The sequence below is a fragment of the Gigantopelta aegis genome, chromosome 3 (genome assembly GCF_016097555.1).
Source record: "Gigantopelta aegis isolate Gae_Host chromosome 3, Gae_host_genome, whole genome shotgun sequence".
In the NCBI taxonomy this organism is placed as follows: domain Eukaryota; kingdom Metazoa; phylum Mollusca; class Gastropoda; order Neomphalida; family Peltospiridae; genus Gigantopelta; species Gigantopelta aegis.
Window position 1 is genome coordinate 45,648,084 of NC_054701.1, and position 27,378 is coordinate 45,675,461.

General features: G+C 34.7%; 1 protein-coding gene across 2 annotated transcripts in view; it reads right to left on the reverse strand.

Annotated features, from left to right (window-relative positions):
* Positions 1–5,661: 5,661 nt before the first annotated feature.
* The window catches only part of LOC121368116 (sodium- and chloride-dependent GABA transporter ine-like), an 89,699-nt gene continuing 67,982 nt past the window's right edge, over positions 5,662–27,378 (reverse strand). For both annotated transcript variants that reach the window (XM_041492689.1, XM_041492688.1), the window contains exons 8-13: positions 27,233–27,345; positions 24,096–24,236; positions 20,958–21,057; positions 17,616–17,716; positions 16,272–16,442; positions 5,662–14,154 (exon numbers count right to left, since the gene is read on the reverse strand). In XM_041492689.1, coding sequence (XP_041348623.1) covers positions 13,981–14,154; positions 16,272–16,442; positions 17,616–17,716; positions 20,958–21,057; positions 24,096–24,236; positions 27,233–27,345 — 800 coding nt within the window. In that variant the 3' untranslated portion in view covers positions 5,662–13,980. The remainder of the gene's footprint in view (positions 14,155–16,271; positions 16,443–17,615; positions 17,717–20,957; positions 21,058–24,095; positions 24,237–27,232; positions 27,346–27,378) is intronic.

Sequence of the window (27,378 nt, forward strand, 5' to 3'; positions counted from 1 at the left end):
ATGGTGCATATAAAAGATCCCTTGCTGCTAATCGAAAAGAGTAGCCCATGAAGTGGCGACAGCGGGTTTCCTCTCTCAATATCTGTGTGGTCCTTAACCATATAACCGTAAATAAAATGTGTTGAGTGCGTCGTTAAATAAAACATTTCTTTCTTTCTTTCCTCAGTGGACTCGGGGTTTTCCCCCCAACCCAACCAGTTTCCAATAACTTACATCAATGGCCATATGATATACTGCCCTGTCTATGGGGTGGGGCAGTGTATATAAAAAATCCCTTGCTGCTTTATCGGCAGGGGTATCTTACATGCAGAGATGCCACCCATTATGAATTTGGCAGAGTCATTAAGAATTTAAAGAATAGATTATGCTATTACGATTGTCTTGTTTGAAATTCTGATTTTTAGAAAGAAAATCATAATTTTGTGTATTTGGGGTGGGGTCGTATTTTGGAAGGCACAAACTTTGTTAACACCGGAGAAATGGAACTTTTTCCTCTTCACATCAACAATCGTAGATTGGTTTCCTGCATTCTTCTTTAAACTAATGGATTCCTTAAAGCAAATGTGGCAATATAGAATAAACCAGTCTAACAATCGGTCTTCCAAACAGCCCCGATGTTTGCCGATTGGGTATGGCCTTGAACTTCACTTTACCAATATTTCGAAGAGGAAAGGTATGGAAAATAACGTGTTGAAAATGTGCTCCTACATTCCTATTTTGGGGGGTGCGATTCCTATTTTTGAAGGCCTGGATTCCTATGACACTCCAACTAGGGTTGGCATCTGTGTTATGGCAGATTTCATCTCATTCTCTATATGCAACATTTGATGAAATACTCTAATGTGAAGACACCAAATAGCAATAGTTTAAAATGTGCAGAGTGTTTGTAAAACAAATATTCATATATTCATAAATATTCTTTTCTTAATGATCATTTCACCTTTTAGGGTTTTATAAAATGAATACTTCATCCCTAGTCTCTCCTCAGTTTGCCCATTCATTTATTCACCTACATAGTTAGCCAGGCATCTGTCCCTCTTTCCATTCACCGGCCTCGGTGGCACAGTGGTTAAGCCATCGGACTACAGGCTGGTAGGTATGGGTTCGCAATCCGGTACCGGCTCCCACCCAGAGCAAGTTTTTAAGGGCTTAATTGGGTAGATGTAAGACCACTACATCCTCTTCTCTCTCACTAACCAACTAACAACTAACCCACTGTCCTGGATAGCTGAGATGTGTGCCCAGGACAGCGTGCTTGAACCTTAATTGGATATAAGCACGAAAATAAGTTGAAATGAAAATAAATGAAAATCTATCCATTCACTTGTTCAAGCAAGTATCCACCATTCAAGTTTGTTATATCCGCCGATCTATCAAGGGACTAAAGTAAAGTAAATTTTGTTTTGTTTTGTTTAAACGACACCACTAGAGCACATTGATTTATAAATCATCGTCTACTGGATGTCAAACATTTGGTAATTTTGACATATGGTCTTAGAGAGGGAAACCAGCCATATTTTTTCATTAGTAGCCAGGGATCTTTTATATGCACCATCCCATAGACACGATAGCACATACCACGGCCTTTGATATAAGCTACCAGTCACTCATGATGCACTGGCTGGAACAAGAAATAACCCAATGAGCCCACCAACGGGGATCGATCCTAGATCAACTTTTGGGGGGTTTTCTTGATTAAAAATACATGGTTGTACATTATTTTAATTTTAATTACTCCTTCTTATGTGACATAAAGTAATTTTGATTTACTAAATTATCACATTTTAACAAATATTGTTTGTTTTTACTTTATTGAAAATACATTGTTGTACATTATTTTAATTTTAATTACTGGGCATGTGTCATAAATTATTTTGTTTTAACCAAATTATCACATTTTTTACAATAATGTGGGTTTTTTTGTTTTGTTGTTTTATTGTTGTTGGTTTTTTTTTGGTTTTTTTTTTTTTTCTATATTGAAAATACATTGCAATGTGAATTGTACAGTGGCTGGGAAAGGACATCAGATCAAATTATTTTTCTCGATCGATCGATTTAATATCTCTATCGATCGACTTCCTATCTCGATCGACCGACTTGGGTGGGGGAGGCCTCCTACCAGGCAAATCTAACGGCCGGGACCACCTTTGCCCTAATGCCTCCTGACACAGCGTCACCCCCCCCCCCCCCATCCTTCCCAGGTTATCCATACAACTGTTGTGGGCACACTATAATGTATATGAAGGAAGGTTGTTGGGATAGGTATGGGAAGGAATGATAGGGTGAGGAAGGATGTTTATGAACAGTCCGCCATTCATCCACCCAAAGGAGCAGGTGGGTGAAACGCATGATGATCTCCAGATGTTGAAGTTGTTATATTGAAGATGTTGTTGTTGAACTTCCGAGGTGACCCATAAAGTTCCAAGAGTATTCGTGAGCTTACTATCTGTGGATGGGCCACCTATACGGATGACCACTTAAGGTCATTGCTATATAAAAATCCAGCAGTACACGAAGAACCACTAATCGTTTGATGTGGTTACGGTTAAGGACCACACAGATATTGAGATCTAAGAAACCTGCTGTTGCAACTTCATAGGCTATTCTTTTTTGATTACACCACTTGCACCGACCAGTGATCCATAACTGGTTCAGCAAAGGCCATGGTTTGTGCTTTCCTGCCTGTGGGAAGCGCAAATAAAAGATCCCTTGCTGTCTGTTGAAAAAAAGAGTAGCCTGTGTGGCGACAGCGGGGTTCCTCTTCAAAACAGTGTCAAAATGACCATATGTTTGACGTCCAATAGCCGATGATAAGATAAAAAATCAATGTGCTCTAGTGGCGTCGTTAAATAAAACAAACTTTACTTTTTTTTTCTTTTTTGATTAGCAGCAATGGATCTTTTATATGCAACATTCCATAGACAGGATAGCACATACCACGGCCTTTGATGTACCAGTCGTGGTGCACTGGCTGAAGCGAGAAATAATTAAGTTTCAAGCATGCTATCCTGGATACAAATCTCAGATATCTGGGCTGTCTGTCTAGGACAGTGGGTTAGTTGTTAGTTGTTTTGTTAGTGGTTGGTGAGAGAGAAGAGGGTGTAGTGACCTTACACCTACCCATTGAGACCTTAAGAACTCGCTCCGAGTTGGAGCCGGTATTGGGCTGTGAATCCTGTACATACCAGCCTGTAGTCCGATGGCTTAACCACTGTGCCACTGAGGCCGGTTGCTAGCAACAATCAGTTTATTCAACTTACATGGCTTCTTAATTAATTACAAACATCAAAGACTTTATATTGAGTTTGAATTTAAACAGAATCGAGAACCAGTTAAATAGTTCTTGAAAATTAGTGCTGTTCATTGTCGCTGAACGCATCCCTATTTTAAGTGGATGACAAGAACTGTATATTTCGTTGCTGTCTGTAATTTTGAATAATAATAAGACACACAATATTAAACTTTATTTTTGATAGTTATATTGGTTTGCACATTTTATATAACGAATAACCCGTTAGTTACTTCGTTTAGCACTTTAAAAAATAGTGTATGTAATTGTGTACTGTTATAATATGCCAAAGGTGTAAACGAATTGGCTAATATTACTTCAAAATGAAACCAATCAAGCCAAATATTGTTTATTATATTTGGCAGAATATCTTTAAGGGAAGTTATAAATTACATATCATTCGCGCTTCATTGGTGTATACCTATTATACACAAATGCACGAGCACACACACTGACATTAAATTTGGTTTATTATCCAACTAAATATATTTAGTATACATCTTTGGAGTAAAAACAAAAATGTAACCGAATTTGATGATGTGAAATGTTTACCGTTTCATTGAATAAAAATTCTTTTACACTAAATTGCGGTGGTATTGTTTTCTGTTTGTTTTGTTTTGTTTGTTTGTTTGTTTCTATTGTGTAGACTCCTACATTTGTGACAACAAAAAACTGCCACAAACATTTAACACAGAGACAAAGACATTGTCTTGTTATGAAAATGCAGGTCTAATTGGTAGTAACATGCGACACTGATTATTTGTACTATTATATTTTATGTAGTATCAGGCACGGCGGGGTGGGGGTTGGGGGGTCTACTCGATCAATCCCCCCACCCATGTCTACATTTGATATGCGGTGTATACTTGAGGTTGAAACCAGTATATGGTAAAATATTTTTTCTTAAATGGACTGCGATTTCAGCTAAAATGAAGGTTACTAACAAAAATACTCTTTAAATAATCATAAATACCATGTGACACCTTATTTTGTTGCAGGTAGATTAAAACTATTATGAGGTGATATACTTTTTATGTCAGTGGGCCCATTGGGCTATTTCTTTCCAGTCAGTGCTCCACAACTGGTGTGACAAAGGCTGTGGTATGTACTATCCTATATGTAGGATGTTGTGAGTATGAAAAGTCCCTTGCTGATTATCGAAAAGAATAGCTCATGGCGTGATGGCGGCGAGTTTTCTCTTTCATAATTTGCGATGCCATATAACACCCATTAGAATGTGTTGCATGCGTCGTTAAAGAAAACAGTTTTTCTTTCCTTTAGTTAGGTCTCGCTTGGTTTCCTTTTGGAAGTGGAGTTACCAAAAGTAGACGAACAAGTTATGAATACGAGTAAATGTAGATGGAAACTGAGTGCTCTTTGTACTCCCAGCTGTAATTTTCCGTCAGCTACCTAGTCTGTCGTTCAACATCCTGGTTTATACAAAGTAGTTATGTTACGCCATGAGCGTACACAAAAGGGTCCACTAAATTCATATACTCTGAGGGTGCACTATATTTAAAAATAGTCTTGATCAATGCAGTTAGGTTTTTATGTCCATTTAAAGAAGCAGACCCTAGTTTCAGCCCGTGAAAATGGACACTAAATTTAGTTAATCTACAAACCTGCAACACAGTGTCACATTTGGATAAGGTCATAACAGAGAGAAGCTAAAGTCTGATGTTTAAACAGGGAAATTCTGTGAAATACGGATATTGCAACACTTGGATGACCAGAATCACTGGGCTACGTCCCGCTCCCTGGGACAAAAAGAAAAAAATGTAAGTCAAACATAATTTAACTGATGTAAAAAAATATTTTATTTGCCGAAAATCTTTCAAAATGTTTACAAACTCAGGATCGTTCCTTTAATCACAAAATACTGTTATAGAGCCACATTTACAGATCTGTCACATTAAAATTAAAACACCGGCCTCGGTGGCGTCGTGGCAGGCCATCGGTCTACAGGCTGGTAGGTACTGGGTTCGGATCCCAGTCGAGGCATGGAATTTTTAATCCAGATACCGACTCCAAACCCTGAGTGAGTAAACCACTTGCACCGACCAGTGATCCATAACTGGTTCAACAAAGGCCATGGTTTGTGCTATTCTGCCTGTGGGAAGCGCAAATAAAAGATCCCTTGCTGCCTGTCATAAAAGAGTAGCCTATGTGGCGACAGCGGGTTTCCTCTAAAAAAATCTGTGTGGTCCTTAACCATATGTCTGACGCCATATAACCATAAATAAAATGTGTTGAGTGTGTCGTTAAATAAAATACTTCTTTCCTCTTTCATTAAAATTAAAATAATGTACAACAATGTATTTTCAATAAAGTAAGAACAAACACAATATTGTAAATATATATATATATATATATAAAGTGATAATTTAGTAAAACAAATTAGTTTATGTCATATAAGAAGAGGCAATTCACATTGAAATGATGTACAACAATGTATTTTCAATATAGTAAAAAAAAAACACCCCAAAACCAACAATAAAACCAAAAAACCCACATTATTGTAAAAAAAGTGATAATTTAGTAAAACAAAATAATTTATGACTCCTGCCCAGTAATTAAAATTAAAATAATGTACAACAATGTATTTTCAATAAAGTAAAAACAAATAATATTTTTTTTAATGTGATAATTTAGTAAATCAAAATGACTTTGTCACATAAGAAGGAGTAATTAAAATTAAAATAATGTACAACCATGTATTTTCAATCAAGAAAACCCCCCAAGTAACACAATATTTAACCAAAACCAACCCCAGATTCCACCGCTATAGATATTAAAAGCATAATGTCTCAACTGAGTATTATAAACGAAAAGTTAATTACAAGTAAAGATCTAAAATAGGAGTTGGATGTGACAAAAAATGACATTCTAGTTCAATTGAATGAACGATTGGAAAAGCTGGAGCTACGCATTTTGACCACTGAAATTGAAAAGGACCAACTACAAAAAGAAAATCGGTTGTTAAAAGAAAAAGCTCAAAAGATGCAAAGCGATATACATTCTGCGGTGTTCTCAAGTAACCTTGCCCTACAAAAATATAATGAACTTGAACAATATACCCGAAAAAACAGTGTCAGAATTTTTGGTGTCCCAGATAATGACAAATATGAAACCACGGAACAGTCCATTGAAAAGACTGGGGGTTTTGGCAAAAATTGGTGTGAACATCACAAATGCAGATATAAATATTGCCCACCGAATTGGAAAGTTCGAACACGAAAAGGCAAGACCAATCATAGCCAAATTTGTTTCAAAAATTCATAAAAATCGAGCGTTACAAAACCAGTGAAAATTAAAAGAAACCAGAATTGGAATCAGCGAGGACCTCACCGCGAAAAATGTGGCTTACTTGAAAAAACTACAAGAACACGATAGTGTATCGGCAGCATGGACCAAAGACACGAACTTTTACGTCAAACTAAAATCCAATGAACAGGTAACTCGTGTCGATACACCCGTGTTCTTAAAAGAGACTGTGTACTACTCGGACACAGAGAGGAAGAAGAAACATATTAAAAACTTTTGGATACGTTTTGTTTCTCATATATTATCTGTTCTTCTGCACATATATCTATGCATAGTTTTATTTTAATAACAAATACATCACTGTACGGCAGCAGGTGCACCATATAAGTACATGTAATTTGAAACCCGTGTGTGTGTGTGTGTGTGTTTGTTTGTTTTTGTGTTGGTTGTGAGAGGTAATTAACAATAATGTATTTGTTTGTTTGTGTTGGTTGTGAGAGGTAATTAACAATAATTTGCGAGTGTGTAATGTGTAAACCCATTAAGTTATAAATTTTATATATCCATTCGATAGAGTGACTATTTCTATATACTTATAGTAATTGATATGAAATGTATGTAGGTATGCACGTCAGATGATGTACACGAAAGGTACATATATTAATATATGTATACAAGTCTATCTGCATAACTGTATGCATGTGTGACGCATGGCGTGCATTGTTTTTGTGCGTGCGTGAGCTTGCATACATATATGTAGGTCTGTGCGCGTGTGTGTGTAATGTGTGGATGGTTTGTCGGGGCGAGTGTGCGTGCGTGCGTGTGTGTGTGTATATTGTTAATAAGTATATTTAATTTGTATTTATAGTGTATATATATATACATACGCGGGGTGTCATATTTAGATGTTCATCAGATAACTGTTACAGTATATTATGGAAACATAAAAAAATCAACTACCTGGTTGTTCTACACTTTTCAAATTTATATTAGTAGTAATAATGTAATTTGATATGACTGGTCAAAATGTAAAATATAATGCAAATCATACTGGCGTAAATTATTACTATTTTAAACTTGAAACGGTATACTTCAAAAATCATCATTGACTATGGATACGGTCAACTGAATACTACTCACCAAATAAGTGACCGGGTGGTTTGACAACTTGTTACTATTTTAGAAACGGCATTCAAACGTTTATATGTGCTTGTTTGATTCACGAGTTTATATTTGCTTATATATTCCAATATATACATATGTACCCTAGATATATTTAGCAGTTAAAACATATAGTCTGAAAATACGATCAGCAATACCTATAGTTCCATATACCAATATACTGACACTATCAGGGTCTTAGTTTCAATACATCTTAAAGGTTGGAGAAGGGGACAACGTGACCCTTGATTAATAGGTTTCTTTTCTTGTTTGTTTTTCAATTTGTTTATTTTCCTTTCCTCTGGGTAGAAATGAATATTTTTAGTGTAATTTTTCTATCCTTGTTGTATACAGTTTTACATCAAAAACTAACGATATTTCATTTAATCTATGAAATCTATTTTTCCTTTTGGGGGAAAAAACGTAAGGATAGTTTTGCTCAAATTAAAGACCTGCTTTTTCCTAACAAGTTAAAAATACAAATCCATAATAAAAAGACTAATAACCACTATAACAGTATTAGGTCAATACATGTGTGTACATATTTCAAACATATTCTTGAAAAGAACAAATCATGGCTTGTCTAAAAATAATAACCCTTAACTGTCAGGGGCTCGGAGACAAGGAAAAGAGAAGAGATATATTACATTACCTAAAAGGCAAAGCATTTAACATTTACTGTTTACAAGACGCACACTTCACATTAGAATTAGAACCATTCATAGAGGCACAGTGGGGGTATAAATGCATATTTAGTTCTTATACTGGAAACGCACGAGGAGTAACTATAATGTTCAATAACAATTTTGAATATAAAATACATAATATAAAAAAAGATAACTTAGGAAACTATATTGTAATCGATATAACAATAGAGGGAGAGAGAATTACTTTGGTGAACATATATGGACCGAATGCAGATAACGATATTTTCTATCAATATATTTTAGACTATTGAAGAATTCCGAAATGAAAAATATATACTTTGTGGAAATTTCAATTTAGTGTTAAACCAGGATCTCGATACCAAAAACTATAAACACATAAACCATCCAAAATGTCGAAAAATTTTTAACGAAAACATGGAAACATTTGATTTAATAGATTCTTTCAGAGAATTATACCCTAATCTCCGAAGATACACATGGAAGAAAAAAAACTCCATTAAAACAAGCTAGATTAGATTTTTTCTTAATATCTAATAACCTGATGTCTATGGTGGAAAAGGTTATAATCGAAAATAGCTATCGTTCAGACCATTCAGGAGTAGTTTTAAATATAAAAATGAGTCATATAGAAAAAGGCAAAGGCTTGTGGAAATTCAATAACTCTTTGTTACGTTATAAAGAATATGTTAACTTAGTCAAGGAAACTATTACTAAAATAACACGGCAATATGCTTTACCAGTTTATGATTTAGATAATATCGATGCAATACCGAAAGATGAAATAAATTTTTCAATAAATAGTCAACTCTTTCTAGAAACATTACTCATGGAAATAAGGGGGAAAAGTATACTGAAAAAGAATATTCGAAAGCAAAAAGTCTGAATTATTAGAATTATGTAAAGAAAAACTCAAAGGTCGTTATATTAGGTCAAGGTCACAATGGATAGAAGAAGGCGAAAAACCAACTAAGTATTTTTGCAATTTAGAATCTCGTAATTATTTCAGTAAATTAATATCAAAAATTCAGTTAGATAATGGAATAGAAATTAAGGATCAGAAGCAAATTTTAAAAGAAACAAAGAAATTTTACCAAAATCTTTATTCCGCACCATCGTGGCAAAATGATGATGATATTATTAAAAAACTATCTCACTTTAGTTTTAATAAATTAACTGATAAAGAAGCTGAAGAATTAGAGGGTGAAATAAAATATACTGAGGTATTAACATTTCTTAAAGCTATGAAAAATGACAAGAGCCCGGGGTCTGATGGATTTACGGCTGAATTCTTTAAAATGTTTTGGATGGATTTAGGACACTATATAATTAGATCTATCAACTATAGTTACACTATTAAAGAAATGTCTCATGTACAAAAGCTAGGTATTATAACATGTATCCCAAAACCTAATAAATCAAAAGAATTCTTAAAAAATTGGCGACCTTTAACCCTTTTAAACTGTACTTATAAAATGGCGTCAGGATGTATCGCAAATAGAATTAAAACCGTTTTGGATAAATTAATAGACAAAGACCAAACTGGTTTCGTGAAAGGAAGATACATTGGGGAAAATATTAGATTAATCTATGACATGTTATACACAGAAGAACATGATATTCCTGGATTACTGCTACTAATTGATTTTGAAAAAAGCATTCGATTCTTTATCTTGGTCGTTTATATATAAAGTGTTAGATATATTTAACTTTAAAACATCCATTAAAAACTGGATAAAAACGTTTTACAATAATTCTTTATCTAGTGTAATACAGAATGGATTTTTATCTAAGCTTTCAAATTAGAAAGGGGTTGTAGACAAGGAGATCCTCTGTCTCCTTATATATTTATTCTGTGTGCTGAAGTACTTGCAATTATAATAAGAAACTAGCAATATTAAGGGAATCAGTATTGATGGCGAAGAATATTTAATTTCGCAATATGCAGATGACACAAGTTTCATTCTTGATGGTTCTCCCGAGTCTCTGTACAATACATTGATGGTTTTAGATTATTATGCATATATATCGGACCTAAAAATTAATTTTTCTAAATCAAAAGCTATATGGATCGGAAAGAAAAGTTTTCTAAGGATGTGTTCCATCGTACGCGGTGGAAGTTAGAATGGGGCGCAACACAATTTAATTTGCTCGGCATCAACTTCGCAGTTAACATGGAACAAATAATTGCACTGAACTATGATTCTAAAATAATAGAAATGCAAAAATTAATGAGGTTATGGTCTGTTAGAAGATTAACAGTTTTAGGAAGAATAACAGTACTGAAAACTTTAATAATGCCAAAGCTAACCCATCTGTTAATAGCGCTACCAAATCCAAATGACAAATTGATAAAAAATGTAAATACATTATTTTTTTTATTTATCTGGCAGAGCAATACTAAAAAACTGAAATGGAATCTAATAATACAAAATTACAAAACAGGTGGTATTAAAATGATAAACATATCAAATTTTATAACAGCCTTAAAATGCATGTGGATTCGAAGAATGTTTTTAAATAACTCAAAGTGGATAACTTTGTTTAAATCGGTTACAATCATCTTTAAAAGACTTGATTATACAAGGCGATTATTTCCTAATGCGAAATATTGAACACGTCCGAAATACGTTTTGGAGAGACACCTTGTTCAGCTTATTAGAGATACACAAATATCAAAAACCACAAAATGTTGAGGAAATTTTAAGCATTGATATTTGGTATAATAGCAAAATATGTATAGGTAACGAACCATTTATATACAAAATTTATATAGATAACAGTATTATATTTATAAATGATTTATTAAATGAACAAGGTGATTTTTATACATACGAACAGTTTGCAACAAAATATCATATAAATACAAACTTCTTAGAATATGCTTCACTTACAAGTGCTATTAAATCATTTATAAACAAGCTTGGAACAATAAGGGATGACACGTTCACAATTCTAAAAAATCCGGTTTTTCCGTTTAAACTAAAATGTTTATTAAAAGACAAAAAAGGTTGTAAAGATATTTATGATATGATAACTTCACAAACTATAACCCCCAAAGCACAATTAAAATATGCGAACGAAGGATTTATGTACGATACCAGGCAATGGGAAAAGTATTATGTTATTCCTTTTCGATGTGTAAAAGATTCAACCTTATCATGGTTTCAATACAGAATACTGCATAGAATCTTAACTACAAATAAATTTTTACACATGATACATTATGTTGATTCAAATGCTTGTGTCTTCTGTCAAAATTCTCCAGAAACGATACCACATCTATTTTTTTACTGCAATAATGTTAACCACATTTGGGGAGCTACAAAACATTGGATACAGACTGAAACTGGAATTGATATTTGTTTTAACCAAGATATTGTTATGTTTGGTATGGTTAATATTGAACACAGCAACTTTGTAAATTGGTTGATTATCAATATTAAATATTATATTTATAGTATGAAAGTACAGAAAAAAGCATTAAATATAAATGGAGTTAAAAATATATTGCGAAACAAATTTGAAATCGAAAGGTTTATTTCATACAAAAATTGTGAACATGAAATTTTCAATAATGGCTTAATCTTTTTAACTGAAACTTGCTTGTTTCGAATTACAGGTTTTTTCGTTTGTAATTGCAGGTTTTTTCGTTTCGAAATACAAGTCTCTTTTCGTAGCATAGATTTTAAGTCCCCCCCCCCCCCCATTATTTATTTATTTATTTATTTATCGATCTATTTATTCATTAATTTCTTTCTATTCTATTGTATTTTCTTTCTTTCCTTCTACTTTTCTCAACTCTTTCCAAGATATGAATCATAGCATCTTGTCTTTCTTTGCCAATCCCCAACCATATGGGAACACTAGAAATATATTTATGTTAAATTACTATAATATTATGCATTTTCACTTATATAGCAACTCTATTGTAAGGCCATGAAATCAAGGCTCCCCAACCTTGACATGGTCAAACTTGGCTGGGGATAATAAAAAAAAAAAAAAAACCCCAATATTTATTTTTAAATGTGATAATTTAGTCAAACATTTCTTTATTCTCTTCTTTACTTTTCTGTTCACCAACCTCGTCTGTCTGAAGAGTATTAGTGTTATTTTTCCAGTCTTTTCTACATGAGTATTACTCAGGTTTGGGTATTTAGCCGATATATACAAATTCGGCAGGTTGCTATACAAGATGTTCTCGTTCTTAAATATGTATGTCTTTTCGGTTTCAGTCAAAAATAATTACTAGCAAAATAACACTGGCTAATTATTATGCATATAATGCTGGATAACAACTCTATGCATACAATACTGACTAATTACTATCGATATGGCTTGCTTAACTTGAACAATACAACACACATTTGGACACTAATATAAACATGCAAAAACCTAAAATGGTGTTAAATTGGGGGCAATAAATCGAGGGTGCACTATATTTAAAAATAGTCTTGATCAGTGCAGTTAAGTTTTTATGTCCATTTAAAGGTGCAGACCCTAGTTTCAGCCCATGAAAATGGACACTGTTTAGTTAATCTACAAACCTGCAATACATCTGGATAAGCTAAAGTCTGATGTTTAAACAGGGAAATTCTGTGAAATACGGATACTGCAAACACTTGGATGACCAGAATCACTTCAAGTGTACAAAAATGCATATTCTAAATAATAAAATTTAAGTACTTTTAATTTAAATTATCAAAAAACGGCTTTAATAGTAAAAATATATGCCATAGTGTTTAAAATCTAGGGTCCATCACTTTAATGGAGGAGGGTGGGGTGAGTTGTTTTTGACTCACCTTGACCAAGTCGGAAGGCAAGATAAATAGGCATTACTTTTCTGGAAAAAAAAACAACATTTGCATTTAGTTCCATTTTGCACAAACTATAAGTCCTAGACCAATAAAACTTGGTTTATAGTTGCACCTACATTGTATGGATGTTCATCTCAATGTACGGTATGTTAAATTTTGTTTTTAATTTTAAAAATTTAATTTTTAATTAAAATACTCAATGTAAAATTTTTGTGTTCAAGTTTATTTCTCACAAAATATAGTTGCACCTACATTGTATGGATGTTCATCTCAATGTATGGTATGTTATATTTTGTTTTTAATTTTAAAAATGTAATTTTTAATTAAAATACTCTGTGTAAAATGTTTGTGTTAAAGTTTATTTCTCACAAAATCTAAGTTTTTTTTAAAGCAGTGCATTTAACATATTTAAATGTATATTTCTGTTGTCTGAACATTTTCACGGTCTACTATTTTTTAAAATGTTGCAAAAGTTAAACGTAATTTCAGAATTTTCTAAGACAACTGTAATATATCCCAAGTATGACTCTTGGTAATAAAATTAGCCAAAACAATTAAATATATCCATTAAAACAAATGTAAGTAGTAATTATTAATTTATTATATTAAATTAATAGTAAGAACCTTTTTTTTTTTTTTTGAAATGTAATTAGTTGAAAACCAAACTCTTTGACATTAAAATGTGAGTCACAGGTAATGAACATTGTCAGTATGTGCGATTTATGAGTCATCAGAAACCCTGAACATTAAATATGTTGTTAAACACACACAACACATCCCCCAATTAAACATTCTCTCGAGTGGAATTGCTTAGAACAGTTCTGGATCCTGCTACTGGATCAGCTGTTGGAATTTTGTCCTTGTTCTCTGGTGGAGGATTGCTGCTTACTGTATTAAGTGCCACTAATGGAACCATCCTTTCTTCCTGTAGTCTCGTTTTCAGGCTGTTTTTAAATTTCTGTGAAATATAAAAATGTGTCGTTACTGAGGAGCGAAAATTGCAATTAAAAAATTGTTGTTACAAGATAGACACAAATATCTCCTTCATTTTCTTTTCAATGTTTGGTCCCTAGGTAGGGGCTGGACGCAGTTGATCTAGGATCGATCCCTGTTGGTGGGCTCATTGGGTTATTTCTTGTTCCAGCCAGTGCATCATGAGTGACTGGTAGCTTATATCAAAGGCCGTGGTATGTGCTATCGTGTCTATGGGATGGTGCATATAAAAGATCCCTAGCTACTAATGATAAAATATGGCTGGTTTCCCTCTCTAAGACCATATGTCAAAATTACCAAATGTTTGACATCCAGTAGACGATGATTTATAAATCAATGTGCTCTACTGGTGTCGTTTAAACAAAACAATTTTTTTTTTACTTTACTTTAGTCCCTTGATAGATTGGCGGATATAACAAACTTGAATGGTGGATACTTGCTTGAACAAGTGAATGGATATATTTTCATTTATTTTCATTTCAACTTATTTTCGTGCTTATATCCAATTAAGGTTCAAGCACACTGTCCTGGGCACACACCTCAGCTATCTGGGCTGTATGTCCAGGACAGTGGGTTAGTTGTTAGTTGGTTAGTGGTTAGTGAGAGAGAAGAGGGTGTAGTGGCCTTACCACCTACCCACTGAGCCCTTAAGAACTCTCCCTAGGTGAGAGCCGGTACCGGGCTATGAACCCTGTACCTACCAGCCTGTAGTCTGAAGGCTTAACCACTGTGCCACCGAGGCCGGTGAATGGATAGAGGGACAGATGCCTGGCTAACTATGTGTGTGGATAAAGGAATGGACAAACTGAGGAGAGACTAGGGATGAAGTACTCATTTTATAAAAATCCAGAAGGTGAAATGATCTTTTGGAAAGGAATATTTATGAATATACGAATATTTGTTTTGCAACAACTCCGCACATTTTAAACTATTGCTATTTAGTGTCTTAACATAAGAGTATTTCATCATTTGCTGCATATACAGAATAAGATGAAATCTGCCATAACACAGAGATGCTAACCCTAGTTGGAGTGTTATAGGAATCCATTAGTTTAAAGAACAATGCAGGAAACCAAGCTACGATTGTTGATGTGAAGAGGAAAAAAGTTCCATATCTCTGGTGTTAACAAGATTTGTACGTTCCAAAATACGATCCGACACCAAACACGTGAAATTATGAAATTATGATTTTCTTTCTAAAAATCTGAATTTTGAACAAGACAATCGTACTAGCGTAATCTGTGCTTTAAATTCTTAATGATTCCGCCAAATTCATAATGGTTGGCATCTCTGCATAATATACACATAAGCTACCCCTGACGATAAAGCAGCAAGAGATCTTTTATATACACTGCCCCACCCATACACAGGGCAGTATATCATATGGCCATTGGAAACTGGTTGGGTTGGGCGAAAACCCCGAGTCCACTGAGGGCTGTGATTGATCCTGGGACCCATTACATCTCAGGCGAGCGCTCTGTCGCTAAGCTACATGAACTGATCTTTAAGAAGGAAGGAAGGAAATGTTTTATTTAACAACGCACTCAACACATTTTATTTATGGTTATATGGCGTCAGACATATGGTTAAGGACCACACAGATATAGAGAGAGGAAACCCGCTGTCGCCACTTTATGGGCTACTCTTTTCGATTAGCAGCAAGGGATCTTTTATATGCACCGTCCCACAGACAGGATAATACATATCACAGCCTTTGATATACCAGTCGTTGTACACTGGCTGGAACGAGAAATAACCCAATGAACCCACCGACGGGGATCGATCCCAGACCGACCGCGCATCAAGCAAGTGCTTTACCAGTAGGCTACGTCCCACCCCTGATCTTTAAGAAGCTGGAATATCTACACCATACTGCAACAGAGACTATTTGTAATAAGCACTTCAGATCTAATCCATACTTTGTGAAAACCTTTCCTCTTTTTTTTTTTTTTTTAAAAAGATGAAATCTGATAAAAGCCAAAAAATCATATCCCAGATAGATAAAAAAAAAATGGATGATACATGAAAGCCAAAATGCTCAGAAAACAAAAAAATTCATTAGTTACCACAGTTGATCTTTACCTTCCAAATGTTGCTTCCTTTGGCCTGTATCACTGCATGGACCATGCCCGCCGGTATGCAGACGATGGACACGAGAGCAATAACCCAGCCAATACCTTGAGCCCAGGACGGATATTCATAGCCCGCCATCGACAGAGGCTTGTACTGGATCATACTAAATACCCAGATACCCTGCCAACAAAAATATAACAAGATAACAGATGTAATTATTCTCTCAAACTAAATGCATATACCAGTAATATATCGTTATCAACTAAAATGTATATAAAGTTAAACCCCTCCAAACCGGACACCCTCGGGACCAAGTAAAATGTCTGATATTAAGAGGTATACGGTTTAGAGAGGTTAAGTTCTGTATCTATTTTTAAAAAAGAACCATGAAAAATGTCCGGTTTTGGGGGAATTCCGGTTTACAGAAGGTCTGGTTTTGAGAGTCTTCACTGTAGCAACAAAAAGGCATGTAATATGTGATCATCCAAATGCATACAATTTACCAGGTTCATCAAAATGTAAAACAAGTGCGTCATGTGATTAACTATATAATGTGTGTCTTATCTTGCAATTAAATATAATCTCAATCAGTTCTAGCACTGTTCAGTGTCACTGAAATGATTTCTCAAAATACCATCTGTTGTTGTACACTGAATGAAGTGATGACAATTTGTTCAACAACCCTTTTATAGCTTAATTCTTAACGTGTAGCAGGTATGAAGCAAAATGAAAATCTTGTATTCAATGTCATAAACAAAAGCACAGAAAATGTATGGATTATACTATAAAATTAAAAGTTATTTTGATGTAAAGAAAAGGACACCTGCATACATATATATCAAAATGTGTTTTTAAAAAAAATTAAATCCATTGTGTCATTTAACATGTGCATGTTAAATGTGTCATTTTGATATGTTCTATTTCGATACAATTAAATTTCCATTACAATATAACGTCGTCGTGGCAACAGGAGATTGTTCATTTCTCAAGGAATGTAAAAATTACTTGTCAGGGTATGCCATATATCTGATGATGTCATTTTATATTTTTATTGAGCGTTATGTTTATGGACAAAAAAGAATTAAAAATAAAATATGAACTTTCAATGTTATCATTAGTAACGGGTAAGTATGTTTTAAATTTAATTTTAAGTATTGTCTGTTCTTTTTTTACGTTCATCAGGGTATGAACAAAACAATCATCAGCAAACTTATGTGAGAATGGCTTCACCGATTCAGACAGTTTGCAGATGATTTTTGTTTGTTCATACCCCGATGAACGTAAAAGAAATAACAATCCTTAAGTGTATCTGAAGTACAGGAGAATGTTAGGAAAATCAAGTGTCATACTAACCAGTATAAGTACTGGTGAGACAACATACCAGCACACGATGAAAACAAACGGTGGTTTTGTACCCGTCATTTCTTCAATGTTCCTACCTAGGCGTCTGGCACCTGTGTTAATAAAATTCAACACATTTCAGATGAGTGGCATACATATCAAATATTTTTAAGGGAGAAACAGAATTTCTTTTTTCCTTTTAGGGTGGGGGTGGGGAAGATAGCAGTACTGTGACTAGCCTTAATGTTACTTTTACAATGAGGCTCGTGCAGATTTGGTGAAGCACAATTAAGTTTCCAAGGACCCCTTCATAAAAAAAATACCAAAGGCAAAGATTTCAGTTTATACTCTAGAATTCTGCATAGCATACCCCCCCCCCCCCCCCAAAAAAAAAAAAAAAAAAAAAAAAAATAACAACACATCAACATGTTTAGATTGGGAGAAGAAAATTACATAGGTATTTTTTTTCATTAGCAAAAAGGAGTTACTTTTCTACAGATGAAACCACATGTACACATATGATTTAGATTTTGACAACAGTCAGAGAACAATGTTGAATAGGAGAAATAATGGTAATTCCACCTAAGAATCTAGTCAGAAGGTTTGATCCTATTTTCTTGGATAACAGACACATGAATCCATCCATTTCTGGTGTGATGGGACAGATCTGTCTTTTTCTAGACGTGCATAATATCGTCATTTATTCAAAACTACTCCTCTAAGTTTCTTTTACCGCATTCTTAACCAGATAATTCATTTAATATTTTGTCTATATACTAAATGTTTAATACATGCATTTGTAGTAACTGGTGAAAATGTATTGCATGTGTGTGGATACTAGCATTCTGTGAGTATTGGTAAAGCAATACATGTCCCCTACCGGGCCCAAAAGGGCCAACACATTTTTGTATCTCCTAAATTCAAGGGTCATAACTATAAAAAATATACACAAAATTTCAGCTCAACATCTCAAGGCATTATGAAAAAATCATCTGAATTTTGTTTTTTGCTATCTCATAGTTCAAGGGCAATAATAATAATAATAATCTTAATAATAATAATAATAATCTTAATAATAATAATAATAATAATAATCTTAATAATAATAATAATAATAATAATCTTAATAATAATAACAATAATCTTAATAATAACACTGGGAAAACACAGACCGTGAATAATGACGTCATCACAATGTAGTTCGAGCTACATCAAAACAGTTTCCAGTTCAGTTCAGGTCAGGTCAGGTCAGGTCAGGTCAGGTCATAGGGCTTTACGTGCACATTCAGAGCAAGCTGTTGTAGCACACGCCTGTCCTGGGCACAAGAGCCGACCTCAGCCGACTTTTCTATCCAGGACAGGAAAGGTGGGGGTGGGAAGGAGGAGGGACTGCTTGCACTGGCAGGTGCAAGGGAGCACCAGCAGCCCGACCGTGGTCGGTAACAGGCGGATTCCAGTTAAAATCATAGGGTCTTTATATACACATTATTCATAATTGAATTAAAAATAGGTTTTTTTTAGAATACCTGTAAAATTTATATATTGAAAGACCATTTATGTTCAGTATTTATTAAATATCTGCAACAGTTGTCACTTATATTTTTATTATCCAATTAAAACACATTGGGCCAAATTTACGAAGCTGTTTTTATTAAGCATTTTATTAAGGTGTTTAAGCATTGTAAATGTATGTAGTCACACGCGTGTAAGACAGGTGTTTAAGCATTGTAAATGTATGTAGTCACACGCGTGTAACATAGGTGTTTAAGCATTGTAAATGTATGTAGTCACACGCGTGTAACATAGGTGTTTAAGCATTGTAAATGTATGTAGTCACACGCGTGTAAGACAGGTGTTTAAGCATTGTAAATGTATGTAGTCACACGCGTGTAACATAGGTGTTTAAGCATTGTAAATGTATGTAGTCACACGCGTGTAACATAGGTGTTTAAGCATTGTAAATGTATGTAGTCACACGCGTGTAACATAGGTGTTTAAGCATTGTAAATGTATGTAGTCACACGCGTGTAACATAGGTGTTTAAGCATTGTAAATGTATGTAGTCACACGCGTGTAAGACAGGTGTTTAAGCATTGTAAATGTATGTAGTCACACGCGTGTAACATAGGTGTTTAAGCATTGTAAATGTATGTAGTCACACGCGTGTAAGACAGGTGTTTAAGCATTGTAAATGTATGTAGTCACACACGTGTAAGACAGGTGTTTAAGCATTGTAAATGTATGTAGTCACACGCGTGTAAGACAGGTGTTTAAGCATTGTAAATGTATGTAGTCACACGCGTGTAAGACAGGTGTTTAAGCATTGTAAACGTATGTAGTCACACGCGTGTAAGACAGGTGTTTAAGCATTGTAAATGTATGTAGTCACACGCGTGTAAGACAGGTGTTTAAGCATTGTAAATGTATGTAGTCACACGCGTGTAAGACCTAAACAGGTTTTGTAAATTAGACCATTGTTGTTTTTTGTATCATACAAATGCATTGATCCTTTTGTTTGTTGTTGATATTTTAAAAACTGTAGCTAGGTATGCCAGAAAAATAACCAAACTCTGGAGATACAACTGTTTTGTCTGAAACTTGCCACGGCCACTCATGACAGATTATTTTTATTTATCTTATCTCATGCAGATGTAGATTTCAGTAGAGATCCAATCAGAAACCTTTTTACAAATGTTTTTAAGTAGAATATTAAATATACATGGATAGTTTTAAAAGTTACTACAGTGACAAACAAATAAATAGAGGATTCATCATGAATGTTTTTTAATACCGATTAACTAGACGAGGTTGATATTTTACATATTAAAAAACATGAGTAGCGAATTCTATTTATCCTATAACACTTCTAAAATAACATTTTAATTCAATTTTTAGTAAATCACATTATTAAAGTCGCCACCATCGGTAATATGACGTCATCACGATTAGCACAAATTAGTTTGACGTCACGCATTTTAACTGAAGCTTTGAAAATGTTACGCTTAGGTACACAGGTCATGTTGGCTTGTAAGCAAATGACCCATCCACAGCAACACATTACCTAGAGACCTTGCAAATTTGCATACCATTATTAACCGGGTTAATACACTAAAATTATCACATGGGTTTATGACATGGATATCATGGGTAAGTTATAGGATAAATATTTGTTGTACATTTAGCTCATAACTATTTCAATATCTTGTTCAATTGTTGGTTATAATCCTACAGATGAGTTATACCAGGCAACACCTGTCTGGTATTTATGAATGAAAGTGGTATTCACTGTACCGTCAAACCAGGTGATTGCAATAACTTCAACGTGTTAGTGAATGGAAATGGCGTGCACTGTACCGTAAAACCAAGTGATTGCAATAACTTCAAAGAAAGCCAGCACCATCAGAGATAAGGCAGCCACGTAATAGTCGATGAGTTGAAAAAAATAGATTCCACCCTGCAAAGAAGAGCAAGAATTTGGTGTAATTTTATCCTCCGACCACAGTTAAACGGGAACCAAGGAACCAATAAAGTTAAAATTCATATAAAAACATATTATTAAGTTCATTAAGTTCATTTCAACTTATTTCCGTGCTTATATCCAATTAAGGTTCAAGCACACTGTCCTGCGTACACACACCTCAGCTATCTGTCCAGGACAGTAGGTTAGTTGTTAATTGTTAGTGAGAGAGAAGAGGATGTAGTGGTCTTACACCTACACATTGAGTCATTAAAACTCGCTCTGGGTGGGAACCGGTACCAGGCTGCGAACCCTGTACCTACCGGCCGTATGTCCGATGGCTTAAACACGATACAACCGAGGCCGGTATTATTAAGTTTTAAACCATACCAACTCAAATAACATTTTTAAAAAACCCATTTTGGTTGAGATAAAAAAGTTTCTTAAAAATTATCATCAAATTACATAGGTTAAATTTTATTTTTACAATGCAGGTGCAAGGAAAGGATGCAATTCTACCTTTAGTCACATTGTAATGTGTTATCGATTACTTCGATAACAATGCAGCAAAGACCGTTCTAGTATTTTGTCTTTACCCCTGTATTAAAAATTAGATTAATCTATTGAAAGAACTGGACATTGTAAATCGCTTGCTTCATGTGTGGTTGGTCTAGAATCGATCCCCGTCGGTGGGCCCATTGGGCTATTTCTTGTTCTAGCCAGTGCACCATGACTAGTATATCAAAGACCGTGGTATGTGCTGTCCTGTTTGCTCCTAATGGACAGGGATCGATCTGAGACTGATCACACATCACTGGGCTACGTCCCGCCCTTATTCATCATACATTTATATGCCAATTCATCAGTTCTATTTTCACGCTTATTCATCATACATTTATATGCCAATTCATCAGTTCTATTTTCACGCTTATTCATCATACATTTATATGCCAATTCATCAGTTATATTTTCATGCAAATAGTATTGACCAATTATAGTGACCATTAAAATTTGGTTTGATAAATTGTTACCTGCAGTTTAAAAAATAAATGGTTTATTTAACGATGCACTCAACACATTTTATTTATGGTTATATGGCGTCGGACATATGGTTAAGGACCACACAGATATTGAGGGAGGAAACCTACTGTCGCCACTTCATGGGCTACTCTTTTCGATTAGCAGCAAGGGATCTTTTATATGCACCATCCCATAAACAGGATAGCACATACCACGGCCTTTGATGCACCAGTCATGGTGCACTGGCTGGAGCGAGAAATAGCCCAATGGGCCCACCAACGGGGATCGATCCCAAACCGACCGCGCATCAAGCGAGCGCTTTACCACTGGGCTACATCCCGACCCTCTGCAGTTTAAATGCTGGTTGCGTGACCTGTCTGATTCAATTTTTTTCCTTTGACTCCACATTCACTTTTTTATATTGTTAATTTTTATATACCAATGTAAAACATACCTGTGCAAAACACACAAGCATAACACATACCAGGGTTGAAAATTAGCAGTCGCCCGGTTGCCCGTGGCAACCTTTATTGACTAAGGGCAACTAAGAATTTTACAAAGGTAGTCCATTGGGTGACCATTGATTTTAGGGTCTGGCGAGGATCGTACTAGTTAAAAAAGAAACACTGATACTGAATCGAATATGACAAAACACACTACAGATACACAATGTATGATAGCAGAAGACATAGAACATGTTCTGTATTTTGACAGCACCAACATAATGCATAAGATAAAATTCATATAAAAACATATTAATTTATTAACTTTTAAACCCATACCGTCTCAAATAACATTTTATTGGCAGTAAAAGTGCAACGTAAATTAAAAACAAACTAATTCTTTACAAATTACCATCAAACTGCATAGGTCAACTCCCCCCCCCCGATACATGTTTTAAGGCAATTGATGGAACATCCAAGGTAATTTGAATGACACAACCGTAATACATGACCAGGGCCGTATCTCTGCACAAAGCAGTCGAATAAGCATTTGGCAAAATAGTGGATAATTCCATGGATCTCTGTCTAGTGTCTCGTCTATAGGAAAACAGCCACTCTCGAGGAAATCATTTGTTGGATTTCACCCCTCTTGCATCGCCACAAAGTTGACTGCATCCCTCTTGCATCAGCACAAAGAGGACTGCCACTCCCAGACTAGTATACTAAAGCATGCACAGTTCTACCTTTAGTCTCTTTGTACTGCATTATCTTTTACCCTAATTAATATGTACAATTTAATGGTACTTTGTAAAGAAACATGTTTATTTATACTGGATTTCTTTTTCAACTTTTTTTTTAATTCAGTTGGTATGGGTTAAAAACTTAATGTTTTTTCTATGAATTTTAATTTCATATGGGAATATATACGGTGAGCACATGGTTATTATTCAACAAAAAAACAACCCCTCTAGTTTTGATTTTGGCTGTGCAGTTAAATTCCAATGTGATAATTCGAAGGCTAGTTGAATTTAAGAAGGGCCAGTAATATTTTTCAACTGGCCCTGCTGGCGACCATAGTTTTCATGTTAATTTTCAACCCTGACATACCTGTATAAAACATACCAATGTAAAACCTACAAGTGTAAAACATACCAATGTAAAAAATACATGCCTAAAACATACCTGTGTAAAACAAATCTGTGTGAAACATACCAATGTAACACACACCTGTGTAAAACATACCAATGTAAAAGCTACCTGTGTAAAACATACAAGCATAAAACCTACCTGCGTAAAACATACCAATGTAAAACCTACCTGTGTAAAACATACAAGCATAAAACCTACCTGCGTAAAACCTACCAGCATAAAACCTACCTGCGTAAAACATACCAATGTAAAAGCTACCTGTGTAAAACATACAAGCATAAAACCTACCTGCGTAAAATATACCAATGTAAAACACACCTGTGTAAAACATACCAATGTAAAACACACCTGTGTAAAACATACAAGCATAAAACCTACCTGTGTAAAACATACAAGCATAAAGCCTACCTGCGTAAAACCTACCTGTGTAATGTTGGGAAGTCCACAGAGAAACGACACAACACAGACAACAAGGACGAGGAATTCTTTTCTTTTGAGGTATTTTTTTACTTGTGGTCCAAAATGGTCACTGATTGTTGTGACAATCACTTCTACTGATGCAAACTAAAGAAATAAAAAATACACTAATACTTTTCAGTCATGACATAACCCAGATAAATACTAAAAGCAATAATATCTAGCAAATGCTGTATTACCAAATAAATTATGTTAAGAGCAATATCCAGCTAAGATGATATTATTAAATACCATAAGAGATAATACCTAGATAAATGTTAGCAAATTCTAACACAGATAAATAATACATAAGATGATATTACTAAAATAAATGCTAAGAGTGATATTACCCAGCTATGAGTGATATTACCCAGCTATGAGTGATATTACCCAGCTATGAGTGATATTACAAGGATAAATGCTAACTGATATTACAAAGATAAATGCCAACTGATATTACAAAGACAAAGGAAGGAAATGTTTTATTTAACGACGCACTCAACACATTTTATTTACAGTTATATGGTGTCAGACTTATGGTTGAGGACCACACAGATAATGTGAGAGGAAACCCACTGTCACTACTTCATGAGCTACTCTTTTCGATTAGCAGCAAGGGATCTTTTATATGCACCATCCCACAGACAGGACAGTACATACCACAACCTTTGTTACACCAGTTATGGAGCACTTGCTGGAACGAGAAATAGCCCAATGGGCCAGCCAACAGGAATTGATCCTAGATCGATTGTGCATCAGGCGAGCGCTGTACCACTGAGCTACGTCCTGCCCAATTGCAAAGATAAATGCTTAGTAATATTACACGGTAAGTATGAATGATATACTATTATACAGACCATGAGTGACATTACCTGAGCTCCGTCCCGTCCACTTACAAAGATAAATGCTTAGTAATATTACACAGTAAGTATGAACGATATATTATTATATCGACCATGAGTGACATTACCTGAGCTCCGTCCTGCCCACTTACAAAGATAAATGCTTAGTAATATTACACAGTAAGTATGAATGATATATTATTATACAGACCATGAGAGACATTACCTGAGCTCCGTCCTGCCCACTTACAAAGATAAATGCTTAGTAATATTACACAGTAAGTATGAACGATATATTATTATACAGACCATGAGTGACATTACCTGAGCTCCGTCCCGCCCACTTACAAAGATAAATGCTTAGTAATATTACACAGTAAGTATGAATGATATACTATTATACAGACCATGAGAGACATTACCTGAGCTCCGTCCCGCCCACTTACAAAGATAAATGCTTAGTAATATTACACAGTAAGTATGAATGATATATTATTATACAGACCATGAGAGACATTACCTGAGCTCCGTCCCGCCCACTTACAAAGATAAATGCTTAGTAATATTACACAGTAAGTATGAATGATATATTATTATACAGACCATGAGTGACATTACCTGAGCTCCGTCCCGTCCACTTACAAAGATAAATGCTTAGTAATATTACACAGTAAGTATGAATGATATATTATTATACAGACCATGAGAGACATTACCTGAGCTCCGTCCCGCCCACTTACAAAGATAAATGCTTAGTAATATTACACAGTAAGTATGAATGATATATTATTATACAGACCATGAGAGACATTACCTGAGCTCCGTCCCGCCCACTTACAAAGATAAATGCTTAGTAATATTACACAGTAAGTATGAATGATATATTATTATACAGACCATGAGTGACATTACCTGAGCTCCGTCCCGTCCACTTACAAAGATAAATGCTTAGTAATATTACACAGTAAGTATGAATGATATATTATTATACAGACCATGAGAGACATTACCTGAGCTCCGTCCCGCCCACTTACAAAGATAAATGCTTAGTAATATTACACAGTAAGTATGAACGATATATTATTATACAGACCATGAGAGACATTACCTGAGCTGTGTCCCGCCCACTTACAAAGATAAATGCTTAGTAATATTACACAGTAAGTATGAACGATATATTATTATACAGACCATGAGAGACATTACCTGAGCTGCGTCCCGCCCACTTACAAAGATAAATGCTTAGTAATATTACACAGTAAGTATGAATGATATATTATTATACAGACCATGAGTGACATTACCTGAGCTCCGTCCCGTCCACTTACAAAGATAAATGCTTAGTAATATTACACAGTAAGTATGAATGATATATTATTATACAGACCATGAGAGACATTACCTGAGCTCCGTCCCGCCCACTTACAAAGATAAATGCTTAGTAATATTACACAGTAAGTATGAATGATATATTATTATACAGACCATGAGTGACATTACCTGAGCTCCGTCCCGTCCACTTACAAAGATAAATGCTTAGTAATATTACACAGTAAGTATGAATGATATATTATTATACAGACCATGAGAGACATTACCTGAGCTCCGTCCCGCCCACTTACAAAGATAAATGCTTAGTAATATTACACAGTAAGTATGAATGATATATTATTTTACAGACCATGAGTGACATCACCTGAGCTCCATCCCACCCACTTACAAAGATAAATGCTTAGTAATGTTACACAGTAAGTATGAATGATATATTATTATACAGACCATGAGAGACATTACACAAAGATAAATGCTTAGTAATATTACACAGTATGTATGAATGATATATTATTATACAGACCATGAGTGACATCACCTGAGCTCCATCCCGCCCACTTACAAAGATAAATGCTTAGTAATATTACACAGTAAGTATGAATGATATATTATTATACAGACCATGAGTGACATTACCTGAGCTCCGTCCCGCCCACTTACAAAGATAAATGCTTAGTAATATTACACAGTAAGTATGAATGATATATTATTATACAGACCATGAATGACATTACCTGAGCTGCGTCCCGCCCACTTACAAAGATAAATGCTTAGTAATATTACACAGTAAGTATGAATGATATATTATTATACAGACCATGAGAGACATTACCTGAGCTCCGTCCCGCCCACTTACAAAGATAAATGCTTAGTAATATTACACAGTAAGTATGAATGATATATTATTATACAGACCATGAGTGACATTACCTGACTATCTATTCCCAGACAGATGAGCATGAAGAAGAAGAGGAAGGCAAACAGTGGTGCTACTGGCATATTCACAAAGGCTTGTGGGTAGATGATGAATACTAGGCCCGGACCTTGAACATAAAATATATTTTAAAAAAAATGAT